The sequence below is a fragment of the Rattus norvegicus genome, chromosome 5, assembly GCF_036323735.1.
Source record: "Rattus norvegicus strain BN/NHsdMcwi chromosome 5, GRCr8, whole genome shotgun sequence".
Taxonomy (NCBI): Eukaryota; Metazoa; Chordata; class Mammalia; order Rodentia; family Muridae; genus Rattus; species Rattus norvegicus.
The window spans coordinates 154,796,864-154,820,066 of NC_086023.1; the positions used below are offsets into that span (position 1 = coordinate 154,796,864).

General features: G+C 55.3%; 1 protein-coding gene across 2 annotated transcripts; it reads left to right on the forward strand.

The window, feature by feature from the left end:
• Positions 1 to 381: 381 nt before the first annotated feature.
• Positions 382 to 21,702, forward strand: Wnt4 (Wnt family member 4). 2 transcript variants are annotated; one of them, XM_039110876.2, is made up of 5 exons: positions 382 to 668; positions 11,979 to 12,214; positions 17,965 to 18,054; positions 18,142 to 18,284; positions 18,797 to 21,702. In XM_039110876.2, the coding sequence occupies exons 1-5, from the start codon at positions 592 to 594 to the stop codon at positions 19,262 to 19,264; spliced, it is 1,014 nt and encodes a 337-aa protein (XP_038966804.1). In that variant the 5' UTR covers positions 382 to 591; the 3' UTR covers positions 19,265 to 21,702.
• Positions 21,703 to 23,203: the final 1,501 nt, after the last annotated feature.

The following is a 23,203-nucleotide window of genomic DNA, read 5'->3' on the forward strand; positions in this document are numbered from 1 at the left end:
CCGGGGTCGGCCGGGGATTCCGGCTCCCAGGCGCCGGCGGGGGGCCGCGGGGCGCGGCCAGGGCGGCGCTGCAGTGCCCGCAGCGGCGGGCTGGGGGAGCTGTGCCCGCCCGTCCCTAAGGCCCCGGGCGGGGACCCAGCAGCTGGGTCGCCGCGCCTCTAGCTCGGCCCAACTGGGCGGCGTGCGGCCAAGCGTGCCTGCAGCGGGCTGGGGCTCCGAGCGCGTCCGGGCGCCTGGCCCGGGAGGCCCCCCAGGAGAAGCCCAGTCCCGCGGGCTCAGGACCGCCCCCGTAGGGGGGGGTGTCCCGCGCCGCTGGACCCGCCCAGGTAACCCCATCCTCGGCCCGCCCCCGGCCCGCCCCGCCGCCCGCCCGCCCGCCTCCGCCGCCACCGCCGCATCCCGGCTCTGGGGCGGCGCTGACAGTCGGGTCCGCCGGGCAGCGGGCGCAGCAGCGGGCGGCGCGGCCGGCTGCTCGGAGGCTGAGCCTCGCCGCGCGCCCCGGCCCGGCGCCCCAGCCCGTCCGCGCGGCGCCCACCTGCCGCCCCGACGGGAGACTTGCGGCCGCTGCCCGGGGCGGACACCCACGGCACCATGAGCCCCCGTTCGTGCCTGCGGTCGCTGCGACTCCTCGTCTTCGCCGTGTTCTCGGCCGCCGCGAGCAACTGGCTGTAAGTCTGGTTGGGGACCCGGCGGGCGGGGCGGGTCCCGGGGCAACAGGCGCAGGGGGCTCCCTGCAGGTGTCTCAGCCGCGGGACCCGAGGATCGCGCTTCTGCCGGTTCCTCCTGCCAGTCACCACCACTGTCCCGACTTCCCTCTGGAGTTCCCCGGACCCCTGCTGCCCGAGTCCGGCTTCCCTGCCCGGGGCAGCAGGGCTGGCAGCGCGTCTGCACCCGGAGGCTGCCCTGGGTGCTCGAGGGCGCGAGGGGGTGCGATCGCGGGGCGGTGGCCCAGGAGCGGTGCGAGGCGCAAACCGGCGGGCTGACAGGTCTCCGAGGGGAAGCGTCCCGGGCATAATAGCAGGTTAATAGCGAGGAGTCTAGGCGCGAGCTCCTCGCGCTGCGCCGTGCCGCGCTGCGGGCTGAGCTGGAGGCGTGCAGGGACCTGTTTCTGCCTGGGGGGGCGGGAGCCAAATGTAGAAGTCGAGGACCCGGGCGCCGAGCCTCTGAGAGCCCGCAGGCTGGCTCTGGCTGCTCCTCGCTGTTCCCTGAGGCAGGAAGAAACTTCTCCCAACCTTTATTAAAGAAGGCGACAGCCCCCATCCACAACCAAAGGTCTTGCCTAAGAAGGGAGTTGGTAACCGCTGGTGACCTATGTGTTTCACCATTACTGGGTCTGCGCTCGGTAGGATCCCTGAGAAGGCGAGCTAAGGAGATGGGCTAGTGACTAAGAGAACCAGGAACTAGACCTTAGAGACTCCTTCATCCCTCTTCAGTGACACTTCCCTATGGCCCAGGCTTAACCCTGGCCCCAACTTCTGTCGGGAGCTCTGCTGCCTTCCACTGTGGGCAGCCAGTGGGGAGCCAAGCTCCCGTATTGATCTGAAAAGCATGAGGTGGGAAGGGGGGATAGCCAACAGTGTAGCTGGGGTTTCCATGGAGACAGTGGGAAAGGAAAAATTCTCTCTGCATCAAGACCAAAGAACAAATATCTCCCATGAAATTGCCCTGAGTGCCCAATGGCTGTTGCTATGAGGTCATTGTGGCCAGCCAAGGCCCTGGAGACTGGAAAGGAGTGTGTTCGTTGGGGTCAGAGCCACCCAGAGCTTGGGAGACTGAGGTGATGTGGAATTCTCCCAGCTGTTCCGGAGAGCTAGTGATTCCTCTGAGGCCCAAAGTGTCTGCAGTGCTTTTGTTCTTCCTGCAGTCTTAATTTGATTAACACTTCAGGGGTTGTGGCAGAGTGGACGGAAACCAGGGCACGGCCACCGCACCCCTTTCCACTTCTTGCAGAATGCCCCCTCCCCCAGTGAGGCCTGGGTTGCAGCAGACCTGAAGAAGGGAACTGCTTTGAACTTGAAGGAGTCTGGGGTCTCTGGAGCTGCCTCTTAAACAGATGGGTTTAGAGACGGATGTGAACATCAGGGGAAACTAGAAGTGCAGCCCAGCACCACCAAGCAATACAAAAAAAAAAAAAAAAAAAAAAACCCTGAAGTAACACTGAGAACTCAAGTGTGTGAGCCAGGCCTGCAGCAAACACAGAAACAGCTGCCACAGAAAGGCCCTTCAAAGCTCCAGGTTCTTTAGCTCCCTTTATAGATGAGGAAACTAAGGCCCAGGGAAGGGAGCTACTCACCACATCGTGGACTGAACCCAGATGCTTTAGTTTCCAGACAAGAATAATCTACTTCTTGCCTGAGGCTGTCCTGAAGTTGACCCAGTACACCCAGGTAGAATTGCCACCTGCCTCCAGCCATGTCCACCACGCCCGCCCCAGTCCCCCAGCTCAGGAGGCAGTCCCAGCTTCAGGTCTTGCAAAGCATGGGGAATTCCAGGGCTCAGTTCTTGAGCCTTGTGCCTGCACCGAGTGGGGTGGGTGAGGAGGGGAGGCCTGGGCTTGGGGAGGTTGGCAAACCTGTTCTCTGCAACTGGGATGGCTCCTGCTGCTGGGCAGCCTGGCTCTAGACAACCCTGCTCACTCCTGTTCCACCGGGGCCCTGGGCCAGCTCAAAGAGACAGGAGGAAGGGGCTTCCTGGGACCCTACTGAACTAGAGAGGTTCTGAAGGGGAAGAGACCCCAGGCACGCACACACCCCCAAACTGGGATGACTACCTTGTACTTTTTAACACGTCCATCCTTAGCTAGAAACAGAACCAGCCCCTAGGCAAACAGGTGCCACAGCCCAGGCCCCCAGCAACTTGGATCTGAGTACAGGAACACAGAGAAGCCACAGCTGGAATCGGTAAGACTGTGGGGCCTGCTCCTTGGCAGAGTGGAGCTCCTTAGCCTACAGGCTGGAGAACGACTTAATAACATCCATCCCCCACTGCACTGTCTGAATCCTTACTACACTGGAACCCATTTTATAGATGCGAAGACTGAGGTCCACAGAGGTAACCCAGAGCTACTTAGCTAGCAAATGGCAGAGCTATCAGCCTCCTGAAGCAAGAGCTTTGGGTTGGCAGCTGTCTATTCAGGCATGCTGGTAGCACCCTGTCTTTTCAAGAGTGAGCCAAAGGCCATTTGAGATGGCTCCACCCGTAAAGAAACTTGCTGCCAAGCCTGCCAACCTGAGTTCCTTCCCTAGGGCCCACATGGTGGAAGGAAAGAATCAACTCCTGAAAGTTGTCCTCTGACCCCCCCACACACACACACGTGCATGCACATGTACACCCAAATAAATAAATAAATATAAAAAGGTCAGGTGGTAGTGACGCACGCCTTTAATCCTAGCACTCGGAAGGTAGAGGCAGGCAGATCTCTGTGGGTGCAAGGACAGCCTGGTCCCAGGACAGACAGGGCTACACAAAGATACCCTGTCTCAAAAAACATAAATAAATGAATAGATAGATAGACAGACAGACAGGTAGATGGATGGATGGATGGATGGATGGATGGATAGATAGATAGATAGATAGATAGATAGATAGATAGATAGATAGATAGATAGATGGATAAGTGGATGGATGGATGGATGGATGGATGGATGGATGGATGGATGGATGGATGGATGGATGTACAAACAGAATAAGCCAAGCCACAGGCCTGGTCCCAAAAAGAAAGCTGGTAGTATATGCTGAGGGGCAAGGCCTGGGTAGACCTAACGGTAGACTACCCGGGGTGGGTTGATAGCTGGTTACAGAATCTGGGCTGCCAGGGCTTCCATCTCATGTCACCAGCCTGGTGGAGAAGCCAGATGTGCTTCTGCCTGCAAGCACTGGGCAAGACAGAGCCAGGAGCTAGGAGAGCTTTGCAGCCTGAGGCTGGGCAAGCCCAGAGAAACTGCATGCTGTGGAGTAGGCTGGTGTCTGGCACACAGACAAAGGTGGCAGCTTGTGCAGCTCCCACCACCGGAGGAGGAGTGGGGGAACACACCATCCATGGCAGAAGGCCTGTGCTTAGACTCACGGAACTGCCCTGCCACTTAGCTGTGTCTGAGTCATGCCCCAGCACCAAGTCAACATCAGGGGGTCAAGGGACACTTGGGCTCAGGTCACACTTCTACACTACATGCTGTGTGCCCTTGAGTGGGCTATGTCCACTCTGGGGTATTAGCCTCAGTAGCTTGTTCTGAACCCCAAATGAAAGATGGGGGACGAACTGAAAATGAGAAAGCTGAGGTTCCCCGAGCAGAAAGATAATGCCCTGAGCAAGGATCTTAACAGGCCCTCCCAAGTAAAACAAGGAACTCCTGCTGGGCTCAAAGGACAGACAGCCTAGGGTTCTCCCCAGCTGTGCCACCGCCCAGCTGAGGGGCCTTGGGCTAGCCTCGACTCTCACCTGTAAAGTGGTGCCTATGGGCACAGATGGTTCACACTGCTGTTCTAGAGCAGTAAGCCTTGCAGGCAACAGGCAAGGCACGAGGCCAGGCATGGTGGAGGTGGGAGCCCTGGCAGTCGCCAGAGGCTGGGCTTCGCGGCCACTGAGCTGCAGAGCAGTGTCTATAGGGAGGAGGGAAAGAATGGGTACTTGGGGTACCCCACTATTGTCCCAAATAGTGCTGTCCAAATCTTATAGTTTACATAGAGAGGAGCTCAGGCTATCCCCTACTTGTTCTTCAGTAGCCTACCAGAACCGGCAGATCCATGCTTGGCTTGCAGGCATTCTGCTGGCCAAAGGGTTGTCCCCGGAAACACACTTCAGTGTCACTGGGGGAATAAAGAGAGGTGTCAAGTACCTTACTGGGCCAAGTCCCCACAGGTACTTCCTTGAGCCAAGCTTTCACAGGCCTATTTGCCCAGAGGGGACGTAAGATCCCCACCCCCACAGGCTATGGGCAGAGTGAGGCGTGGCTCTCCAGTCCGGGCATGGGTAGAGCCAGCCCCATAGGTGAAAATGTGGCCTGTCACCCCAGGAATGCTTCCTCTTTAAATAGTAGAAGCCTGTGCTTGGAGCCTCTCCCATGACTCTGGGTAGTCATTCAAGGTCGCTAACTTAACACACACGAAGCACTTTACAGTTTATGCTGGGACCTCTCACCCTTGGTATTGTGGACGTGTTTCGATAGCACCCGAGAGTATTTAACGGGATATGAAGCCTTTATCCACTAGAAACCAAGAGCATACCCTTCATCCCTTGTCAGCTGATGTCCCAGGATCTACCGAGGTCACCAAATGTCCCAAGTCCCCCAGGCACACACATACCTATCCTAACTTCTTCCCTCCCCTCCAAGAGCAGAGGCCTGGAGGAAGCAGGGCCTGATGGTTCCAAGTCTCAAGGTCTGATCTATGTAACTGTAACCACCTTCTACTACATATGACGTGGTTCTATGGTCTCTGATGCTGGGGCAGGGGGGCAGGATTAAGTCTGTGCTACACAGCTCTGAGTGTCCCTCCTGTGCCTGGCACATACCTGCCCCAGTTATGGGTACTCGGTCACCAATGGATCAGAGGAAGGGGCTCAGTCACTGAGGGTTGGAGGCCTGAAGTAGGAAGGTCGGTCTCCACGTCCCTCAAGCTCTCGTGCTAACTGCGGCAGGACAGATCTGCAAGCTGGGTCCTCCCTCACTAGCTAAAGCAGAGCCTCCCAGCCAGCCTGAATCTTTCCCACCCCTCCTCATGGGGGGGGGGGGGTAGGCAGGACCAGGCTCTGCCTGAGGGGTTTGCTCAGGCGGCAGCCGGGACCCAGCTGTCTGCTATGGTTTGACTTTCTTCCCTCCACCCTGGATTAGCCATTGAGCAACTCAGCAAGTATCTGACAAGACAGTGCTCCCCAAACCTGTTGAAACTCGCCCAACATTAGGGCCCTGTGGGTGCGCTCACTCGGGAAGCTGAGCCTCTGCACCAAGCCTCTGGCTCTCCTTCCTTCCTGGGAGAGGAACGACTCAAGCTGAACCAACCAGGCGTAGATTGATGGGTGGGGGGAGGTGTTGCTGGCAAAGGTGACAGCGCCCGCCTTTGCCCCCCCAACCCCAGTCACCCTCTGCTCCCAGCTAGCCTGCAAGAGGGGCTCCTGGTTTGCTCTGCAAGCAGCTGGGAGGTGGAGCTGAGCTGCGACCTACGGTTGCTTCCCAGATTTCCACAAGAGTTGCCAGGTTTTATCTCTCGAGTCCCAAGCTGCATCTTCAGTGATACAGCCGGCTCGCCCCGAGGGGAAGCTCACTCCCTGCTGTGACCCCGCCAGTCCCCTTTCTCCTGCAGCCCCGCTCTGCCTCCCCCATTTTCTGGCAAACTGGAAACCAAGCCATGTTTTAGAGGTTCCCCCCTCCCCCAAGACAGAACCCCTACAGCTCCTGGAAGGGACTTGGGTCTTCACAGAGAGCAGGGGAGTGAGGAGGAAAGAAAGGAGGAACTATCTTGCCCTTGTCCTAGGGAGTTAGGTTCCTCCCACCCCCGTGGCTCACAGCAACCTTGGAGGGGCCTGCTCTCTGCAGGGGATTGTTGATACCACAGAGAGGAGTCTCTGACCTACAGGGACTCTATTCCCGGCAGCAGCCTACAATCCCAGAATGAGAATCCCAAGAGTTTCTCTCCCCAAACTGGAGATAGCAGAACACTCCCTCCTGAGTCACGGTGCTTGGCTGCCCTGGCATTCCCAGCTTTAAGGATGAATCATAGACATCACCAATGAGGAAGGTCTTAGGGACCCTGAGCTACCATACAAGGGAGTGGTGGGCTTGCCCCTGAACCACAGGTCTGGCACCTACTGGCATCAGTGCTGTCTGTGCTGGACTCCAAGCCCCACAGCATATTCAAAGCAAAGCTATGTCCAGCCCAAGTCTCGTCTTCTCAAGCCTCTCCCCGTGGCTGATGAACAGAAAAGTGGGGGCACAGGATCTAGAGAGGAGAACTGGGAGGGTCTCTGCTGCCTAATTAGAGGCAAGGTGATGTCAGGAGGCACCTTAAAGCTGGCACCCACTCACTCCAGCAAGATACCTGACGCAGAAAGAGGAGACAAAATTGTACATCCTAGCACAGTGTGGGGCCATCCAGGTTCAAGTCTTGTCTTCTTGGCCCTGAGGTAGCTACTTGCTCCTCTTTGGAAGATAGAAAATGGAAATCAAGAGAAGAAATTGACCCACTCAATTAGAAGGAGGGACCTTGAGAGTTCAAGGCTAGCCTCAGCTACATAGTAAGTTCAAGGCCAGCCTGGGCTATATGGCCCTGCCTTTAAAGGGGAGGGGAGATAGAGATTAGTGGTAGAATGCTTGCCTAGCATGTATGAGGCCCCTGCTTCAGTCCCCTAGAGCGTAAGATAGATATATGGATGGATGGACAGATGGATGGATGGATGGATGGATGGATGGATGGATGGATGGATGGACGGACGGACGGATGGACGGACGGATGGATGGATGGATGGATTGATGATGGATAGTCAAAAGAGTCTTCTGGGGGTCAGAGGTAGGAGGAGTCAGGAATCCTAGGAAACAGAAAAAATGAGCCCCAGAAGAAAACAGCATCTCTCTCCAACTAACAAAACAAACATGGAGCCTAGGGTAGTTGGCCTCGGTACTCAGATCCTATCAAACTGGGAAGGAGGCACAACAGAGCCAGCCCACTCCCACCCTCAGAACAGAATGTCTCCATGCTAGCCCTTCCCCCCCACCCTGGCTGCCCTCCATTGGTGGTACCTCTTTCCAGTGACTCCAATGGCTCCAGAGACCACAGACACAGACAACCCTACACACCAGAGCCATGGGGACATTCATTACCTCAACATCCTTCACTCCCCGTAGCAGTTGAATACCCTGCTGTAGACACAAGTCTCTGGAAGAACCCATCTGGGAGAATCCAGCCGCCTTTTACTTATGTCTGTGACACTGAGGGGCCCTGCCCTCCAAGCCCCGGAGCCATCTTTGGAACCTAAGCAGCCTGCCCTCAGGCCTCGAGGCCAGAATGCCCCATTTTCAAGTCCTCACCCCCAGTAACCAGCCTTGGAGCTGTATGCCATCTTCCTAGAGAGGAGAGATAAGGGGAGGGGACTCCCTGCTCTGTGGTGACTTGGCTATGCAACACTTGGCATGTGATGACGCAGGTGACAGGTGTGGGAGGGGCCGTGCTTCAGGTCATCTCCTTTCCCAGTCTCCAAGTCCCCTTGGCGCATTGAGCTTAAACTGGACCCAAGTCCACAGCTCCTGACCTCTTTGAGGAGCCAGTCTCTCCTCACCGCCCATCACCCCCTATCCTGGAAATGTCAAACAGGTGAGCTGGAAGCACTGGCGACCACTTCTCCAGTTCTAAAAGTGCATCAGGAGAGTCTCCGGAATCGACAGTTTAAATCAGACCAAAGTGATCCACCAGTCCCCTGGAAGGGTACGGAGCTGAAGTAGGGCCAGGGCTTGGCTCTGTGAGGGCAGAGAAGGTCCAAACAAAGACAGACAGGCACAGAATCCCACAAGGTCCAGCTGGAGGCAACAGGAAGGTAAAGAGGGCCATGGAGAGGGTCTGCCTCCTACAGTAAGAAAAACTGGTCTCCCCATTTTACAGATGAGCACACTGAGGTCAAAGTTCCAAAATGGTTCATTAACTTGTTTTGAGTGACACGAAGATAGAAGACTGACCCAGGTTGTTTGCCTACCTGCCCAGAGCAAAGCAAAGGTCAGGGCACTCTGGTGCTCAGTACAGCAACCACTCAAACTGGTTAAAGAAATAGTGTACAGTTTAGATGGTTGGTTGTGTAGCAAGGGTCCTGGGGAGTTGTACATCCCTCCTGCTTCCTAAGAACACTGCTCTAGATAGAGTCTGTGGCCCCTTGCTTCTATCCACTAGCTGAGGGCTGGCCTGGCTTCGGGTACCCCCTTCTGCCAACTTGGCCTCCTTCCTCTCTGGTATGGAAGGCACAACTACTCCTGAGGAGTCTCTAAATGTGGCCAGGGCAGGCAGGGAGGCCAAAGGGAGGGGGCAGAGAGGCCTGGGCTGGTGTCCCAGCCCCCACCTGGACACTGTAGGGCCAGGACCAGTGCCACTGACCTGCTTGGCTCCCCACCACGGCCTGTCTTTCCCAGCCCCTCTCCTCTAGAGTCCAGGGAGCACCGGGGAGGAGCCACAGAGGTGTGGATTAGCCTCTCCAATTTTGTATATTTTGTTTAAAAAAGCAAGCAAACCTGGAAAAGCTTGGGACAAGCCCAGCTAATTTTAGTTTCTAATGAAAACAGCAGGTGGCTGAGAGGATCTGATCTCCCTGGCAGGGCCAGGGCCCTCCGGCCTCCTATCGGGCTGAAGGCACGGAGGGGAGGGCCTCCTGGGAGGAGCCTGCAGGACCCACAGGCCCCATTCGAGAAACTGGGCATAAGCTGGCCAGTGGCTGCAGCAGGGGCAGCCTGGGCTGGTGGGGTAACCTGATGAATGGCACAGCCGTGGCTGGAGTCCTGGGTGGCCAGGGCAGCAGGTGACAAATTGCTAAGCCTATACTCAGCAATAGCAGGAAGGAGCCTCAACAGGAGCAGCGTAACAGGCTGGGAAAGCAGGGATGGTTAGCCTCAGACAGCCGGCTCAGGGGCAGCCGACACCCATCAGGCCCTGGCTCTGCCTCTTCCAGAAATGGCTGTGCAGTGGATATTTGAGCCCGACCCAGCTCCCGGGTCAGTGAATGGCACACGTGTCTCTGGGGGAAAGGTTGAGCCACTGTAGAACACTGGGAGGGACCACAGAGGCCAGCCACCCCCATCTTCCTCTCTCACCTCTGTTCTTTTGCCATCAGGGTGGGAGAACATCAGGACAGAGCCCCTAGCCAAGGCTACAGATATTCCCGAATACCTTCTGTGTGCCATGCCCTGTGTGGGAACTGAAGGGACGCAGCCTGAGGGGTCAACTCTCCAGCCATCCAGTGGGGCAAATCCCCAGCCAGAGAGACATGGTTGAGAGCCAAGAACTGCTTGCTGCTAGATAGCTAAGGGACTTACAAGTTGTTTCACCTCTGCAGGCCCTGGTTTGCTTCGTTCATCTGTGAAATGAGGTCAGGCACTTGCCAGGCTTCGGGGTGAGCGAGTGGTGTGAGGATAGGCTCTGGTCACTGAGGACTGGGCTGCCAACCCTCTCCAGCCTACGCCAGCTCTGGCACCCGCCAGGCAAACCCCTGGGGTCTCAGAGAGCAGGAACAGAGATGCCCAGGCCTCCCATACATGGGAGGGGCAGCTGTGGTGTCCAGTAAAGGCAGGACTGGGAGGTGGGCACGGGTGCTGTGACAAGCAGTTTCTCATCATCTTCCTGGACGCTGTCCCGTTGACTCACAGCTATGGCAGCCGGGCAGTGTCCCTGACACTATCGTCCCCGCCGGTCTCCCTGTTACATTCAGAACCTGAGGGAGGAATGCTCAATTCCTCGAGTCCATCTCTCCCTTTTGGTGGCATGGGACCAACAGGCCCTCTTCTGCCAACAGAAGGAGAATTCGAACTCTGATGGTGGGAAAGGCTGCAGAGATTCACCAGCTAACTCACGGTGCCTACAGCCAGCTACAAGTAGAAGGGGACTTGCCACGTGTCACAATGGACTGATGGCTTGGCCAGACCTCCCTACCTGCTCCTTCTGGCTGGAGACTTCAGGCCCTGAATGTCCCCCTTCAACAGAGGCTGGGTGGGGCCCAGTCCAGCCATACCTGACCTGCTTAGCTTCCAGGGAGGAGGAAAAGAGGTCTAAATATGATTAGGCAACATATATAGCCCCCGAGTCTTATAGGGAGTGGGGCTTCTATGCTTTTCTGAGAGTCCCTGGCTGAGTAGAGACAGGAAAATATCCAAGGGTAGGTTTAACTTCTTGACCCTTCAAGGAAGGACACAGTGGCCTCCCAACAGTGTCCTGGCCCACCGCCAGTAGCTGAGCTCTTGGCGCCCCCTGCAGGCTGAGTGACTTTGTGCATGTGGTTCTGCAGGAGACCCCCTTCTAATGGCAAGGGACGCAAAGAGCACTCCAGCAGGGTGGAAGCTAGGGTTGTCATTTCCAGATGTTCCCTTATCCTGACCCTTAACATACCTTTCTCCTTTCTAAGTGACTCGGGTTCCTACACAGATTGACCAGGGTGCTGCTAGTCTGGGGATCTATACCCCAGGACCTGGGGAGATGGCTCAGTCTGCAAAGTACTTCCTATACCACCACGAGAACCTGAATTTGGTTCCCAGAACCCCTATAAACAGCCAGACCTATTGGAGAGGTAGTGGGGGCTGAAAGGGTTCCTAGAAGACCAGGAATGAATGCCACGGTAGGTTGATCCATCTGGCTCGGAGACTATCCATCTCCTTTGGTCCATTGGCGCTGCTAGGGACAGCTCCCAAGATGCACCCAGCCAAGCTAGGTGCATTAGGACACCTTGCTATGCTCAACCATCACAACAGCTTTTGGAATAAAAGCCACGATTCCAGTATGGATAAGGAAAGCTAGGCTCAACTTTACAGCCGGGGGCTTGGGGAGAGGACTCTTCTCTAGGAGCCAAGACCACAAGGTGGATGGGGATGTCCTAGTCTGAGCCTTCACAGGCTAACATCACAAATACTTGTTCAAGACTATTCTCTAGGCTAAACTCAAGATACGGCTAAAGCTCAGAGCATACTGACAATATCTGAGGTGAAACCCAGGCACCTGTGCTCTCCATAACCCCATAGATGGTCTCCAGGGGCAGAGAGGTCCAGCCTGCACCTCACCCAGCTTGGTTGGAGGGAACCCAGTTCCCAGATGCTTCTGCCCAAAATGTCAATCTCTAAATCTCACAGCATCTAGCAAAGGCTATGGAGTCGGGAAAACAAAAGAAAACCCCAAAGTTCTATCTCTCACCTGCTGTGAACCTTATACACAAGACCAGATGAGGCAGCACCCTGAACCCTGGGTGTGGGGGGAGAGAAAAGCAGGCCTCAGGGCAGCTGTACATCCCATCCAATCGCTGCCCCCAGGTACCTGGCCAAGCTGTCATCGGTGGGCAGCATCTCCGAAGAGGAAACGTGCGAGAAGCTCAAAGGCCTGATCCAGAGGCAGGTGCAGATGTGCAAACGGAACCTTGAGGTGATGGACTCAGTGCGCCGTGGCGCCCAGCTGGCCATTGAGGAGTGCCAATACCAGTTCCGGAACCGGCGCTGGAACTGTTCCACACTGGACTCCCTGCCTGTCTTCGGGAAGGTGGTGACACAAGGTGAGGGGGGGGAGGTGTTTTGGGGACATGGGCTATCTGTGGGCAGCCCTGGGTGTCTGGGGTCTGTGTGCAGCCCCGGGTGTCTGGGAAATGATATTTCTAGGGCCAGGCACATCTGAGATGGTTCAGGAGCAGAGGCTGCACAGAGCCAAGGATACTAGGTAGAGGAGAGGAGGTCAGACAATGCCTGCCATCACAAAGCTGGTCCAGGAGTAGAGGCTGGAGTAGTCCTTATTTTCCAGAGGGAGAAACCGGGGCTCAGAGAAAAGACAGCCCCAGGCTCCTCAAAGGATGAGCAGACTCAGGCTTCAACCTGGAGTGCACTGTTCACCTTTGCAGCTAGCCTTGGGTCCTGAAAGCCACTTGTGCTTGTGACAGTTCTACAGCACACCTGCTGTGGCCATCTCCTGTCCTCTGGGGCTCACAGTTCATCGGGGACCCCACAGTCCACCACAACACAATGAAAGCAGACACCCACAGCACTGACCGTGGGCTGGGCACCATTTTAAGGACTGTAAGAAACAAAGCTAACTCAACAGCCCTTTGTTCAGACTCCCATGTAACAAGTGAGGAACTGAGGGCCGGAGCAGTTACATCATTTGCCTTGGGTCACAGAACTAGAGAGAGGCAGGATCTGAACCTACACCAAGCGGGGGACAACACTGTCACTGCCAATAAATACAGGAGCAACAGAACAGGAAGTTGGAGGTCTCACCTTGCCAGTACTGGGTACTATAGAAAGGCTTTTGCAAAGAGATGAAGCCCTGGCTAAGACTGGTAACACGAGAGCCAAATGCAGGTGAGCCAGGGCCAAGCAGAGGTTCTATGGAACGGGAAAGTTCCCGCCGTCCAGGGAATGCTGAAAGCCAAGCTGCCTTTCTACCTCTTGAGCAAGATGCTGACACGTCTGAGACTCCAAGTTGACAGGGCTGTTTGACTTGCTCAAGCTACAGGACGGGGTTGCCTGGGCCAACCTTTGTCTTGGCACCTGTGGGTCTGGACATCCCTGGCTGCTAGGCTTGTGGCAGACCGTTTGGATGCTGTTGGAAACCAACTGTCATTGAAATTTGGAAGCCATTCTCCTGGGAGCTGGCAGGGGCCGGCAGGCATGAGCACACTTGGCATTGCTAAACTGTACTGTTCTGAGAAAGAGACAGATCCCCAATGAGCTGCCCGGCAGTAGAGTGTCTGCTGTACTGGTGAGGTCCAGAGCCATCCTTCTTATATTGTTCTCCGGAAGTCCCTCTCACACAGTAGGTGTTCCAAGTGTCCTCTAGAGCGGTGGTTCTCAACCTTCCCAATGCTGCAATCCTTTAATACAGTTCTTCGTGTTGTAGTGACCCCCCCCCACTATAAAATTATTTTGTTGCTACTTCCTAATTGCAATTTTGCTACTGTCATGAACTGTTATGTAAATATCTGATATACAGGACATCTGATACGGGCCCCTATGAACGGGTCATTTAACCCAAAGGGGTCATGGCCCACAGGTTGAGAACCACTGCTCTCAAGGAACTGGCAGGTACATCAACAAGGCTTCCCATGCTGGGCGATCACACCCCTGTCCCTTTGCACGTGCTATGTCCTCCTCACTACCCAACCCCTTCTCTACCAGCTAAGCAGTCCCCACCCAGATCTTTTTCCTTTAGCCCTAGCCCTTCCTTCTGGGATTTATGCCTGTGTGGTGTCATTTCTTTGAAGATATTCTCTTACTGCATAATACAGGCAGGCCGGCCCTGAGCTTGTTATGTAGCCCAGGCTAGCCCTAAACTTGGCAATATTTTTACTTCTGCCTCCCAAGTGCTGGGATGACTAACAGGCCTCTATATTCTTTACGGGGGGAGTATATTTTATATTTTCCCTTTTTTCATATAACACCATATTTATTTTTAAATTTTTATTTTAAAAAAAATTTTTAAAAAGTTTCAGGGTGTGATTCTTACATACTCATTTTTAAGTTCACTGAACATTTTAATATGGCTGACTTGCAACTATGTATCCAGATATACCTCAGACTACTACTTTATACTTCTACACTGAAGTGTGACAGTTCTCTGCCCCTCCCCTTTCTTCACCACTGCATCCCCAAGCAACAGTGACAGCTCAAGTACCTGTCTCCCGGGATACCTCCAAACCTGACATGGAGGGCAACCAGTGGTTGTCATCTAGTGACGGGTCAGGACAAGTACTTGAAAGGACAAGGAAAGGGGGACATGACTGGTGAGTGCCAGCCAGAAGCTAGGACAGACCTGTGGGCAGAAGCCAGAGAAGGGACTAGCCCTGTCCCCCCTGAAGACATAAGAACTCTGCCAGACCGAGTGGAAGCTGTCCTAGAGTGATGTCTGAATGGCCTGGTGAAGCGTCCCGTCCCTTTAGAGCTAAGTCAAGGCCTTAAGGACCTCAAAGACCAGGCCAGTCACAATAGGCAGACGGCAGCCATATCTGGGGATACGCTTGATCTCATCCCCCACACATACCTTCCTCCATTCTGTATTTTGTTTTCTTCACTAGTAAAGTTCCTCCTAGAACACTCTTACCTGGTCAGTCTCCACTGAGCCGAGGGGGAAAAGGACTGGTCACTCTGAGCACAGGCTTGGTTCCCAGAGGGCTAGCTAGCATCTTCAGCAGTGACAACTGGGAGGCAGGCTCGGCAGATGTCTACACACGAGCTACCTGGTTGTGGCAGTGACTTCAGGCATACAAGGGGACAGAAAAGATCCCCCTTTGGGTCTAGACTGCAGCCAGTGAAGAAAGGAGCTCCGTGCATTGGCCTATCCTCTGCTATCTAGCCCAGGTCATCCTCACAGCAGCTCTGAGTTTATGGCATTCCCAACTTACAACTGAGAAGTCTGAGGGAGCCAAGGGTGGTGATGACCCAGATCCTGTCCCTGCCAGCTGTGAGAACTTGGGCAAGGGCTGTGCCCTCTCTGTAACTCAGTGTCCTTCCTAGAAAGTGGGGACAAACTCGGGGCCCACCTGCTGAGATCCTGGAGAGTGCACAGGGCAATGGTGGAGTTACACCATTTCCTGGCCTCCATTGGGACACCCACCTGGTGCCCAAAGGTCACCACACCCTGGGCCAGCTTTCTGCTGGATTGGCTTCCCTTCCGCCATCTGGACAGATGTCACCATGACATGCTCCTGAGTCAGACAGGCTCCCGTCCCGTCCCCATTTTGCCTTTGCTGCTGAAGAGCCCAGACACGCCTGCCTTGTGTTTTCTAGAGAGCAGCCTACGATTGTGTGCATCCCGAAGGGATCAGCATATAGAAAGACCCCCTGCCCACGGTGGACCTCAGGAATAACAGCTGTTGGGCCTATAGGGTCACTTCAAACTCCCAACTCCAGGCATCTCTTAGTCCCTTAGAATAGATGGCACTGAAGGCAGACCTAAGGGACACATAGGACTCGGACCTGTGCAGCCAAGATGTGGGGTACTCTGGGAAGAAAACCAGCTGAAGGGAGTTGTAGGTGTCAGGGTAGACGGGGAAGAAAGCTGCAGAAGGGGCCCTTGAGAGTTCTGCCTTCCTCTGGCCCAAGAAAGGAGCAAACAAAAATGCCTCCCTCCGTCCTGCAGCTACAGCATGACCAGGGTGAAGTATCTGTCACCTCCCTAGGACACTCCCAGCATGGCACTCTCAAACCCACCATAATGCCTTTCTGCCATTAAACATTCCCGGGGGGAAATCGGGGACTCTTCCAGAGACCAAGACTCCAGTCTGGGTACCTTGGAAGCCACAGGGGCCATACTACTGAAGCTGAGTGTCTGGAACCCAGAGTCGGTGAGAAAAGACTGAGTTCAAATTCTGGCCATCCCAAATGCTAGCTGGGTAACCCTGGGCAGGCTGCCTCTCCACTCAGTGATTCACTTCTAGTCTTATTGTGAAAAGCTGTATCTTGGTGCTAGGTACTCAGACAACATTTGCACATAGTAGGCTTTCTGTGAGCTGTAGCTTTGACTAATAAGGTCTTGGAGAGCCTCTTCATTCAGTCACTCAGAAAGCGATTACGATGACCTCAGTCAACGCAGACAAAAGAGACAGTGGTCTCCCAGGTGACCCCATAGTGGGACTCGTACCCACTACGAGCCACTGGCGCTAGGGGGCAGAGGTGTACAAGAGTCAGGGTTGGGCAGAGACTGCCTAGGCAGTTAAAGAAGCAAAGGGACTTCCTAGGGCAGAGGGCTAAGGCCACCCACCAGTCCCATCAGCCCCATCTCCTGGGACTTCCCTTCCCCCTTGGTCTTTGGGGCAACGATTTGTGCTGGTTCAGGCCTAGAAATACCAGAAATACCAGAAACTGAAGTTGTCTCTCTTTGGGCGGCCACAGCATAAAACCAACCAACATGAGCCTGCTATTAACCTCAATTAGCTTGGAGAAGATTCCATCCCAGACTGTCGAGTCTCCGTTGCTCCAGCCAAGCCCCTCAGTGCAGGCCCAAAATGGCCAAGCAGCGAGTGGGCAGTGGAAAGGACGCTGGGTGGTACTCCCTGCTTAAGAACTGCCCCGAGAACAGGGTGTCCTACATGTTGGGGGCTGAGCTGCCTCCTACTCCAGCGCCCAGGCTGGGCTGCCTCTGTCCACAGACCAGCACAGTGGAGGTGACTGTTCTCGTCTGACCGTGGTGATGGCTCCCTAGGGCAGCTGGGAGTGCAGGCCTGGGTGTCGCAGAGGTAATTGCCAACCACGGGGGCCAAAGGCTGCCCCCACCACTCTTGTGGATACCGACCCTGCATCTAAAGACAGAAGGCCAACCACAGCACACAGAGGCCCTCACAGGGTCTTTGATGGGAGCAAGCCCCACTGTCTGGTCACACACCCAGCCGGCACGGATGCTCTGTTCACACACTGCCCCTGCTCACCCCCAGAAAGAGGCTCCACAGGAGCTACACCCCAGGCACAGTTCCTAGGAGGGTAAAAACATCCATTCAGGCAGGGGAGGAGGGCTGTCACCAAAATAGAACTGCTGAGCAGCCAGGGGCAGGAGATGCAACCACTACAGAGAGGCGGGCAGACCTGTGCTACACACTCCTGCCTCTGTCACCTGATCGTGGGACTGGGATGGGCTTGAGTGCAATACCCTCCCTACCCCGGGTCAGCAGGAGGGGCTCAGGGCTAGGAGCTGCCAATACTATGGTTTCGAGTCTCAAGGAAGCAGGAGACATTGTGAGCTGCAGGACCAGCCCGAGCAAGAGCGTGGACAGGGTCACAAGGGGGAACTCAGAGCCCAGGGAATAGTTCAACAAAGGGCCAGAGCTGGGGTGGCAGTGTGGCTGCACCCCTTCAGGGCTCTATAGCCGGCTCAACTCCCCGGACTGTCACAAACTGACATGCCTATCCCTGGCCTTCTGGAGGAGGCAGCATTCTTCAGGAGCCAAGCGATCAGACCCTGAAGCCAAGCTGTCTGCTGGCTCAGCCACGTGCTGTGTGACAAGCTGCCAAGCCTCTGTAAACTGGGGGTGACCATAGCGCTTGCCTCACCAGGCTGTTGGGAGGATGCGCTGGTCCTCACGTGTGAAGGAGTTTCAGCTACTGGTGTGATCAGAACAAGAACCTACTGTGTGCTTGGCAGGCAGGCTCTCCACCTACCCTGTCCCTCCTTGGTGCCCAGCATTCAGCAGCCCTCATATACCTCTCCCTTTCTGCAAGGAAAATACAGATGTGGTGGGTGCCCCAGGACCTAGCCCTTTCCTCCCTCTGCCTCCCACAGGGACCCGGGAGGCGGCCTTTGTATACGCCATCTCTTCAGCAGGTGTGGCCTTTGCAGTGACAAGAGCATGCAGCAGTGGAGATCTGGAGAAGTGTGGCTGTGACCGGACAGTACACGGGGTCAGCCCACAGGGTAAGCACATCTGTTCAAAGGGGAGGGCAGGGACCTAGCCCCAGGTCCAAACTCACCCCAGAACTCTTTCTGCCCACCACACCCCAGGTTTCCAGTGGTCAGGATGCTCGGACAACATCGCCTATGGCGTAGCCTTCTCACAGTCCTTTGTAGACGTCCGAGAGAGAAGCAAGGGGGCCTCCTCCAGCCGGGCACTCATGAACCTTCACAACAACGAGGCTGGCAGGAAGGTAGAGTGGTACCAACCCCATCGGCCCTGGGGTGGGGCTGCACGGGCAGAGTCCCTGAAATGATCCCACAGTTACTGTGGAAGCTGGTCTTCTCATCAGGCACCTCTGTAGGCCACGGGTTGGTAGTGGGGGGAGCAGATCCAGTCCTGTCCACCCAGACATCATGTGCTTACCTGTGACCCCATCTGCCTTCCTGATGTGTACTCCCAGGGTCCCTGTGGAGATTCAGCACAGTACTGTGTTCCTCAGGTCGCCTGCCACTCACTCAAATGCTTCACCGTGTCCTCCAGCAACTCCAAGTACCCCAAGTTCAGGGACAGCACCTCACTGCTCTGTCCCCAACATAGCTTTCCAGCTCCACATAGCATCCAGTAGATGTTTATACAAAGAGGCACAGCAGTGAACCCCTTGGTTCTCCCTTAGTCCTCCTGGCCACCTGTTGATCCCCAGGGGATGCTCCCCACCTCCACTGTCCCTGATCGACCCTCTCGTGTCTGCTTCTTCCCCCGCAGGCCATCCTGACACACATGCGGGTGGAGTGCAAGTGCCATGGGGTGTCAGGCTCCTGTGAGGTAAAGACATGCTGGCGAGCGGTACCGCCCTTCCGTCAGGTTGGCCACGCACTAAAGGAGAAGTTTGACGGCGCCACGGAGGTGGAGCCACGGCGCGTAGGCTCCTCCCGGGCACTGGTACCGCGAAACGCGCAGTTCAAGCCACATACGGATGAGGACCTGGTGTACCTGGAGCCAAGTCCAGACTTCTGTGAGCAGGACATGCGCAGCGGCGTGCTAGGCACGAGGGGCCGCACTTGCAACAAGACGTCTAAGGCCATTGACGGCTGCGAGCTACTGTGCTGTGGCCGCGGCTTCCACACAGCGCACGTGGAGCTGGCAGAGCGCTGCGGCTGCAGGTTCCACTGGTGCTGCTTCGTCAAGTGCCGGCAGTGCCAGCGGCTCGTGGAGATGCACACGTGCCGGTGACCGTGCCCGCCTGTGCCCAGGACCACCTGCGTGGCCCAGGGAAGGCCAATAACTTAAACAGTCTCCCGCCACCTACCCCAAAAGATACTGGTTGTATTTTTTGTTTTGGTTTGGTTTTTGGGTCCTCAAGTTATTTATTGCCAAAAAAAAAAAAAAAAAAAAATAGGCAGGCAACCCCAAGGGCACCAACCAGGGCCTCCCCAAGCCTGAGCCTTTGTGTGTGGCTGCCACTGACCAAAGGGACTCTGTTTATGCCTCTGGCTGTCCAGTCTGGCCACTGCTGACTACTCAGCTCTTGTTGGCGTCCATCTTTCTACATGTAGACTAGAAGGTAGGTACTGAGGAGTGGTCGTAGACGCCCACCATCCAGGGAAACCGAAGGCCCGGATGGCAGGGACGACAGGTTCCATCTGGGTGGAATTTACATCGTCTGCAGGAAAGGAGCTTGCACCTCTCCACCCCACATACATACAGGGACTGCCAGTAACCCTGGCTCTACAGGTCCCTAGAAAGGGAATGGACAGAGTATCAGGTTAAAGGCTGAGGACTCTCGGCCCTCACGTGAGCAGCTATTCCGGGCAAGTGCCAGTGAGTAAGAGCAAGAATGCCCACCTGAGGCCAGCCTGCCTCAGTCTCCTCGTTGGGAGGGGAAGCTGCCCCTACTCCTGGACTCTCCTAGGCAGGGTTAGGGTGTCATCCTGGATCAGATCCTAGCTTGGGCCTAGCGAGTCACACGCCCCAGCCCCTGTTGTGAGTCACCCTCACAGTTCTGTCCTCTGTGAAGCTGAGAATGGAAATGTCACCGAAACAGGAAAGGGCCGTGCAAAGAGATCCCATCCTGTGGTATCTCCCTCAGTTAACAAGGCCTACTGAGCAAACACTAGGCCCCAGGCCCTGTCCTGGGGTATCGCCCATGGTGAGCGCATCTGTCCTGGGAACAAACACTGATGTCCACACCCTCTCTACAGCAGGTGGTAATGCCTGTCAGCCCCACAAGACCTTGGCAGAGGCAGGGGCAGGCTCTTCCTTGGGCCTGAGCAATGGGCTAGGGGCTCTGGCTATAATAAAAGGTACAGGGAGACGAGGCAGCAGATGCCAGAGACCACAGGCTGGGCTGGAACCCACGGGTCTGCAAAGGGCTAAGAGGCTGAGTGAAGCGAGAGAACAGCTGGAGGCCTGACTGGGTCTCAGAATCCAGGGCACCTCCATGCCCAGGACCTCGGGTCCCCAAAGGCCTTGAGTACAGAAAGGACAAAAGATATCCCAGGGGCAGCTTCCATACCTGATGCCTGGCCCAGGACACCAGCCAACCTGTCAAGAAGCTACAAACTGCTCTGTGAACAGGACACACGCAGAACCAACTGCCTCTCAGTTGGATGACCAATCCTCAGAGGAACGTTCCAGCCTGATCTCCAAGTTGCGCCCATGTCCAGGACTCCGGGTTCGATGCTTCAGCTCTGGAATCCCCTTTGGGATTCTGAAATCCCAAGCTCTTTGCTATTGGGTGGTGCGAACGCAGACTCCAGGATTGTGAATGTGGGCACAGGCCTGCACGAACTCTCCTCTGAGCCTGTGGTTTGTGCCTTCTGGCCTTGGCTCCCTCACGAAGAGGGTCAACACCCTTGGCCCCCATCCAAGCTCTCCACTCACTGTCCATCTGAAGAGGCAGCCAAAACCAAGTGAGATTCTGGAACCGCATTCAAATGCAGGGATAATCTTGGGCAGGCTGGCTCTGATGTGGACGAAAGCTGAGCCGACCAAGGGTCCCCACAGCTGCCCAGCTGGGCCCACCGCTCCTCCAGTAGACTTAGTTCAGCACCAGGGAAGATGCGAGCCCCTCCACAGAGCCAGGCCCAGACTAACCAAGCATGGGGCTACCCCTTCAGAGAATGCTGAGCCAAGGTCCCCATCCAGGGGCAGTGGGGTCGAGACTGCTTATTGTTTTGATGGACACTGTACCAAGGAGGAGAGTCCCTAGCTCCCCTAAGATGATCCTCCCGGAGTTCTGCAGGCTGTGACTAGGTGAATCAGACCACAGGCTAAGAACCACTGTCGAGGCCAAAGGAATCCACAGCCACAGGGGGGGAAAAAGGCTTCACTGGACTTGTCCAGCTCTAAACTCTCTCAGATCTAAAGAACTGCAAAGACAGGACAATTCACCACATTTCGGTCACACGGGACCCAGGAACCTGGCCAGAAGGTTCAAGCCCTACCTGAACCACTCTCCACTGTTCTTGTCACAAGGCGAAAGTGGTATTCCTTTCTTTGAGGCCAGGGCTGGATAAAGGCAGCCCTGGGTGCTGCTATTCTACTCTGCCGCCCCGCCCCACCCCACCCCACCCCACCCTCCAGTTTTTATATGAGGCTCCTTGGCATTGTGACATCCCCATGGCATAGTCTGAGATGCACGATAAAATGGTTATTTCTCTAGCTGGCAATCTGTAGTGGTACCATCTGTTTTTTAATAGAATAGGGAGACGGGAGACGCTTCAAGAAGGACATGGGTAAAGCAGGTGCGATTTGCTAAGTATTTATAAAGTAAATTCTAAGCATGGGAGCCTCCTGCCCTTGCTTCTAAAGACCTGGACTGCGGCCCATGAGGACCTACCTAACGTTGTGTGAATCTATCGACAGCGGCTTTCTCTATACTTCACTACGCCATGGATAGCTATGTAAACTTTGCCCTGACTTAACTGAACATTCATTTCAAGTGTTTATGTGGGGGAATTGAGTCCTGATAAAAAAGGGGTTGATGTGGAACACGGGGGACAATGGGACAGAACCAAATTTCCATACCGAGACAAAGGAACCAGAGGCCTGTAGGTCAGAAGGGAATGAGCGGGGGCTGGGGATTTAGCTCAGTGGTAGAGCCCTTACCTAGGAAGCGCAAGGCCCTGGGTTCGGTCCCCAGCTCCGGGAAAAAAAAAAAAAAAAAAAAAAAGAACCAAAAAAAAAAAAACAAAAAAAAGAAGGGAATGAGCAAGGAAGGCAGTCAAATGGAGGGATGGGGGTGTTTACAGGACAATGGCATGACACTGACCTCTAACAACACACCACACACGCACGCACACACACACGCACACGTACTCACGTGCACTAAAAAGCCTCAGCTGAAGAACCTTGTGATGTGGAAGCCCTGGGACTCCCATTCTAGCTGGTGAAGTCCCCGTCCTTCACCAGCCTGTTCCCACGAGACCAACACACAGCAGCCTGGGGGCAGTGAGGCTTTCCAAACACATGCTGACACTAGGAGTGGGCTTTCTGAGTGGCAGGAGCAACACCAGCAGTGACCAGCAGGCAAGATGAGGTCGGGGGCAGGGACGGACAGAAAAGGATAAAAGAGAGTCAAAGGCAGGAAGTAGGAGTAGAGAGATGTGAGGACCCGGGTTGGTGGAGCACAGGGGAGCTGCTTCCTAAACTACGAGATCGCAGCCACAGTCACTGGGCTTGTGAGAACCACTGTGCTGTCAGATCCCTTAGTGACTCACTGTCCTCTTGGGAGTTCATTTCCTCATCTGTAATACGTAGCTTCCCGCTACATATAGACTTCATAGAGGGATATAGAACAGAATGTGTTTCTTGGAGATAGTAAGATAGCAGAAGAGAAAGCTAAATGAACACCAGCCGCCCAGAGTAGAGACGATCAGGGAAAAGAGTGGACCTTTGGGCAGCAGCTAGGAAGCTGAGGCCAGCCAGCAGCCTGGACACTGCTATGAGCCACTCCACTCCACAGTGGTCAAGAAGCAGGGGAAGGGGAGTCTGGTCAGAAGTGTGGGCGGGAATCTCAAAGCTGCAAACCGGCATGCAGTAGACCCTGAAGGGTGGACAGTGCTCAGTTCCCAGACTGGGTCATGGGTTGGGTAGATGTGCTGGGTGGGAACTCGGGCTTAGTGGTCTCTGGGTAGAGTGTGAAAATGCCTTAGAGAGTGAACAAGCCCT